We start from the raw sequence: 6,000 nt of genomic DNA on the forward strand, positions 1-6,000 counted from the left end.
AGGAGGTCATCTCCTCAAAGGGGACAAATGGCCATGACAAAAGGCCAGCAGTGGATAATTTTGGTTAAGAGGAGGGCAGTCATCCCCAAACCAGATATCCGCTGGGATTCTGCCAGCCCTCCAGGGCCTCTTTCCCCTCCAAAAAAAGTCCTCTCTGTCCCCGGGAGTGAGCCCAGACTATCTTTGGTGGCATTTCTGGCAGGTGAAGAGCCAAGCTCTTGTACTTACCTCACTCTCCCACTCACCTCACGTAATGGGCCAGGAGGGCCCCTGTCAACCCCATCCCAACCACCAGGAGGAAGCCGATAAAGACGATGCCAGGCTCCACTCCTGGAGGGGCAGAGAGGGGAGGGACGCTGGGGACTGTGGCATCTGAGGGGAGGCACCTCCTCTGGGAAGGTGTGCAGAGATGCCAAATCCTGAAGGCTCCAGGAAAGGAGATGAGATCCATGAATGGGATCTAGGGAAAGCTCACGGGTTCTGCAAAGGGGAGTGGCTGGGAATGCTAAAAAGCTTCCAGGAGGACTTTGGGGGCTCAGCAAAAGAGGGGTCCTGCACAAGCCAGGGATCTGAGGAAGACCTGGAAGGGCCTTGAAGAGGAGTTACAGGACGAGAGTTCACTCTCTTTCACCACTTTGTGGAGGGTCCATGGTGCCGGTCCCATTGGAGGCTGTGGTGCTTGCCCTCACCTCCATTGCAGATGATGTCTGGGTCGAACCAGCACGAAGGGTCGGGCCCTGGCCCCCGTCCCCCTCTAGGGAAATGCACCGGGGTCCCAGCGGAGTGGAGAGAGCCCCGGGTGGGGTCCAGCACATAAGTGGCGAACAGCTGGTCTCCTGCCTCATCTGTGTCCAGGAGTACAAACGAGGGCTCCTCAGCTTCCCCTAGGACCCCGCAGAAGCCAGAGACCTGGGCATCCCGGATGTGATGGGCCACAGCAGCTCCAGATACCCAGCCACCCCCTGCGGCCTCCCATGCTCGGCCCACGCCTCCCGCCAACAAGAAGACCGCGTCATAGATGGTGCCGAAGAGTGGGGACACCTGGAAGAGAGTAGGGAGTTCAGGGTTAAGGGTCATGGCCCATAAACAAAAGAGGACTGACCAACCGGCCCTGCCTATCCTTTCACTGGGCTTTTCAAGCCCTTCAAACAGTACAGTGTATTGACTGTTCACACCTCCTAGTTAGCTTTTCACCATATCCTTCCCTAGCAGCTCTCTCTTCCTGTCTCCCCAGGAGCTCTCTCTTCCCCTCTCCCCACGGGTTCCCTCTTCCTCTCTTCCCACTGGCCATCCCCCCCATTTCCTCTCTGACCTTCCCTCTCTTCAGGGTTCTTAGGCGCTTCCCACCACTGGTTAATTCTAACCCCTCATCACCTACAGCTCCTCTCTTTCTTTTCCTATTCCATATATTTTTAATTCATCTTCTATCATTCACCTAAATGCCTTCTTTCCCATCTTTTGGTTGTCTTCTATTTTCTATTTTAGCTTCTTTTCTTTCTCCAAGGTTATCGCCTGATCTCATTGAGCCTTTCAATTATTGCCAGTTACCATCTTTCACAGTGCCAGGCATTGTGTAAAGCCCAAGGGACAGATATATCAGTGGACAAGATAGAGTCCCCATCTGTCTGGAGGAGTGTCTCATCTAGTGGGGAAGACACACAGGGATATTAAGGCAGTGCAGTGAGTGAGGACAGGGGTAGCAGGGAGCTGTGGAGACAGGAAAGAGGGCTCCATCCCAGGCTGGGGAGGGAGGAGGAGGCTTCCAGAGGAAGGGGCCATCCCTCAGGGGAAGAGTCAGAATTATCTGGTAGGGGAGGGACAGAAGAGAAGGAACAGTACACCCAGCACAGAGACAAATAAAAGAATGACACCTTTACGGAGCCCAAAGTAGCTCAGTCTGAATGAAGTTCAAGGAAGAGAGAGGAAGATAGGAGAGACACCGTAAGCCATCTGAAGAGGCTTCTGAAGCCACTGGGAGGCTTTGAACAGAGGTGTGATTTGTCAGATTTGTCAGGCTTCTGAAATTCAATTAGACGAGTAGGTGGAGAAAGGCCTGGGGCAGACAAGTGTTAAAGCCAAGACCATCTGGGTGGCTTTGTTTTGGGATTTGGGCCCAGAGGTGCTGAACTAGACCTGAACTAGGACAGTGAGAGTGAGAACAGAGAATGGGAATGGATTCAAATGACCTTTAGGGAATAAAAGTGACAGTGATGTTGAGATGTGGAGGGAAAGGTTTGGAGGAATCAACAGTGACTCCAGGGGTCTCACTTGGGAGCTAGGTGGAAGGCTGTGCTACTTACTGGGAACCAAAGAGTATTCTTCACTGCTCTCTCCACCTGCCTCCATCCAGCTCACCACTATTCCTGACTCTATTCTCCTCTTCTTATTGACTATTTCCATCCTTTCTCCCCATTGGATACCTCATATCCTCTTGTAGGAGACCCAGGGGCATTAGTGGGGAAGATTTCAAGCCCCTTTGACTCACAACCCTTTCTCAAGCGCAGCCCTTTGAGTAGAGCCTTTGTGGTGGTTAGTCTACTGCCCACTGACATGCAAATTTCCTTCTAATGGTTTCTAGTCTCTCTTTCATGAATGGAGTGGAGCTACATGGTCAGAAGTGGGATTTTGGGTTCTCAGGGAATCCTGGGTATTAGCTGGTTGTTGGAATAAACTGCAGATCTAAATGACTATGGCAGCCCTTGGCTCCATCTAAGGACCTCTGCTTCTCACAAGATGTCAAAGATCTCAAAGACCAGGCAAAGCCTGGGAGGAAACAACTCTGAAGTGGGCACCCTCCCTCCTTCCTGCTCTCTTAAGAGCACCAGCTGTTTGTTACAGACGGTATGTTGTGGGGGTGCTGGATGTGGGTTTACTTGGAAGTAGATGCAAAAGATGTTGCAGTGTAGAGCTCATTAGAGTTACTCTTTGGAGCTGGGCTTGAGAGGTTTCAGGAAGCAATTCCAATACACTAAGATGCCCCAGGCAAGACCAGAGCCTCTGCATTCCCGGGGAGTGGGAAACTCCTGAACAGGTAGAGCTGCAGTAGTTCTCTCCCCATTGGCCCCAGCCTCTTCTCATTCCATTGATTCTACCCACTTCTCTTCCCACTGCCTCCAGCTTCCTCTCCGCCCTTTGACTCTCCTCCCCTCTTTTCTCTTCCCCTGGCCCTTTACCTGCTGCACATTGAGGTCAGGGGGCAGCTCCCGGTGCTCTTGGGCCCTGCGCAGGCTGTCCAGCACGCTGCCTCCCCGGGGACAGTGGCGCGTGAGGGTGAGCACGGCATCGTGGGCCCTGCGAAGCTGTGAGCTGTTGGCGAGCGCCGCCAAGGCCTCAGGGCCGGGGGACAAGGCGTAGTGGAGCGTGTCGAAGGGCAGGAAGACCAGGGAGCCATCAGCTAGGCCCAGCTCCTCTGCAGCCTCCAGTAAGCAGCGCTGCTCCTCGCCGCCCAGCAGCACCGAGTGCATCACCATGATCACTGCTGTGGACACCGACACTCCACTCACAGCTCTGCCCGCTGCCGAACGGCTGCTGACCCTTTGTACCCTGCAGGTGCCTACCTCTGACTCTGGGTCCTTCGTGGACCCTCCTCAGTGCCTCCCGGGCTCCGGACAGGTCCGACGGCTGCATGGAGGTCACCAGGGCAACGGGCAGACCCCGGTCCCTGAGCGCCGTGGACAGTGCTAGTCCGGCCTCCACCCACAGGTCCTGGGGGGCAGTGACCAGGGCGACCCGCGCCCAGCGGAACGAGCGAAGGAGGGCATAGAGGGCATCCGCCGCTGGCGTCACTGCGGGGGCCGTCGTGCCCGCCGCCCGCGTCCCTGGGCAGCCCCAGGGCACCAGCGCGACCCCTGCCTCCTGGGCTAGTAGTTCGGCCGGCCGGCAGGCTGCAGGATTCACCGGACCCACAAGACCAGAGACGCGGGCCAGCGCGGAGGACACTGCCCCCAGCGAGCCTGGCGTCCGGCACGGCTCGGACAGCAGCGCGACCTCGAAGCGGGGGCCGCCTTCCAGGACAGGGTCGTGGTTCAGGCGGGCGGCGGCCAGGCGGGCGGCCAAGTCCGGGCGGGCGCGGGCGAAGATGGGGTCGCAGGTCCAGGGGCCCAGCAGCCCCACTGTGAATACAGCGGGGAGGGCCGACGGCGGCAGGAGGAGCAGCAGGAGCAGCTGGAGCAGAGGCCGGGGCCGGGGCGGGTCCCCGGGGAGGCCCGGCGGGGATGGGGCCCAGCGCACGAGGGCGCGGGGCGGGAGGTCGAGAATCCCGCCCGCGGGGCCGCCGACGCTCATTGCCGGCTTCTGTGAGCACAAGCAGAGCAGGATGCGCAGATGACACCCCCGAACGCTCTTAGGACTCTCTCCGTAACCCCCAGTTGCTCAAAGTCTAATTAACAAGTGGCATGTCTTCACTTCCACACCCCTTCCTCAGGCCTGGAAAACTGTATGGGGGTGAAGGGTATGGCCTGGAAGCCCCCTGCCTCCCACCCTAAACCCTGCCCGCTTCTCCTGTTTCCCGTTTACCCCTTATCTGCCCCTCCCACCTCAAAAGGCCCTTCGGGGTCAGTGGGGACAAGCCCATGCCCCTTGACCCGTTCTTTCGGGACAGAAGGGACCCGAATCCTTGTGAAGGGGCCTTTGCCACTCACCGGAAAGTGCGGGGCGGGGGCTCAGGGCCGGGGTGAGGGGTCACAGGGTCGATCCCCTTTCTGACGCCCTCCCACAGGTCTCCTTTTCGAGCCGGGCCCCAGGTGTGTGTGGGGTGGGGGTGGGGGGTGTGCATGTGGAACAGCTGACAGAGCCCTTAATCTCCCCAAGCTGATTAGGGTCCCTTAATCAGACGGGGGGTGGGGCTGGTGGGAGATGAAACTCCTTGAGGTGGAATCTGTGCTGCCTTCCCACAGCCAGACAGATTCTTTTCCCTCCATGCCTCCCAACCGCGCACACCAACCCCCAGCATATAAAGGCAGTTGCAGGTCCCCCTTTCAGGCTGCTGCCACTCTACACTGCTTAGCCTGGAAAGCCACAAGACGGGCCCATGGACACCCACAGCCCATGGACCCCTGTGGGTGAACAGTCGTAGAGTGGGAGTTTTCTCAGTCCCATTCCCTCCAATCTGTTTCCGGTTTTCCAGCCAAGTCCAAGCCCCATCCCTTGGGTGACAAAGTCTATATACTCCAGAGACAAAAACCAAACCAGTCTGATACCTGCTTCTTTTCTCTCACCCACCCATACTTGATTCTCTAACTTCCACTTCTCCATGCCTAGAAAACCATCCCTTTGGCCTTGGGAAGTCAAAACTCCTGGAAATAATGTAAAGAGCTCTGGCCTTGGATTCAGATTCCTGGGTTTGGATTCAAAGACCTGGGTTTAAATTCCTCCTTCCCAGTTTTGTGACCTTGGGAAAGACGCTTAATCTCTCTGAAGGTTGTTTTGAAAATTACTTGTGACAACAAATATAACAGCCTGAATGACAAAAATGAATAAGACTATTTTAAAGGAGAATAGGATGGGATACTTGCCCTACCATGTATCGAAAATTATTACAAAGCTATTATAATTAAGACACCATAGTATTGGTAAAGGAGTAAACAAATAGACCAATGGGACAGAATACAGGGCACTGCAACAACCCAGAAAAAATGGAAATTTGATATATAAAAAGTGGACATTCTCCCCAGGGGGGAAAGAATGAGCTACTCCATAAATGAAACTGATTAGCTAGCCATAGGGGAGGGGGAGAAAGGAGACAGGATTAGATTCCTATCTCACGTTATGCAAAATCAATTCCAGGTAAAAGACATACATAAAAACAAAACTTAAAAACTTTGAAGTAAATCATTTTTTCAAACATCATAGCAAAGATTGGATCAGGCAAGAATCATCAGGGGATGCTAAAGCTAGGGGGAAATTTTGATGAGAAACAGGACATTTGAATGTTATAAAATATATCTCCCTACAGACTCCTTATAAGTTGCAGGGGAGCAAAAAACAAAAAGCAGTAGTTAT

General features: G+C 54.9%; 1 protein-coding gene across 1 annotated transcript in view; it reads right to left on the minus strand.

Annotated features, from left to right (window-relative positions):
• Positions 1–4,340, minus strand: part of GUCY2D (guanylate cyclase 2D, retinal) — a 14,128-nt gene extending 9,788 nt beyond the window's left edge. Inside the window, exons 1-4 of the mRNA XM_036896012.2 lie at positions 3,558–4,340; positions 3,174–3,478; positions 690–1,041; positions 246–330 (exon numbers count right to left, since the gene is read on the minus strand). Coding sequence (XP_036751907.2) covers positions 246–330; positions 690–1,041; positions 3,174–3,478; positions 3,558–4,284 — 1,469 coding nt within the window. The 5' untranslated portion in view covers positions 4,285–4,340. The remainder of the gene's footprint in view (positions 1–245; positions 331–689; positions 1,042–3,173; positions 3,479–3,557) is intronic.
• Between the last annotated feature and the right edge of the window lie 1,660 nt (positions 4,341–6,000).

This window comes from Manis pentadactyla, chromosome 4, assembly GCF_030020395.1.
Source record: "Manis pentadactyla isolate mManPen7 chromosome 4, mManPen7.hap1, whole genome shotgun sequence".
NCBI lineage: Eukaryota > Metazoa > Chordata > Mammalia > Pholidota > Manidae > Manis > Manis pentadactyla.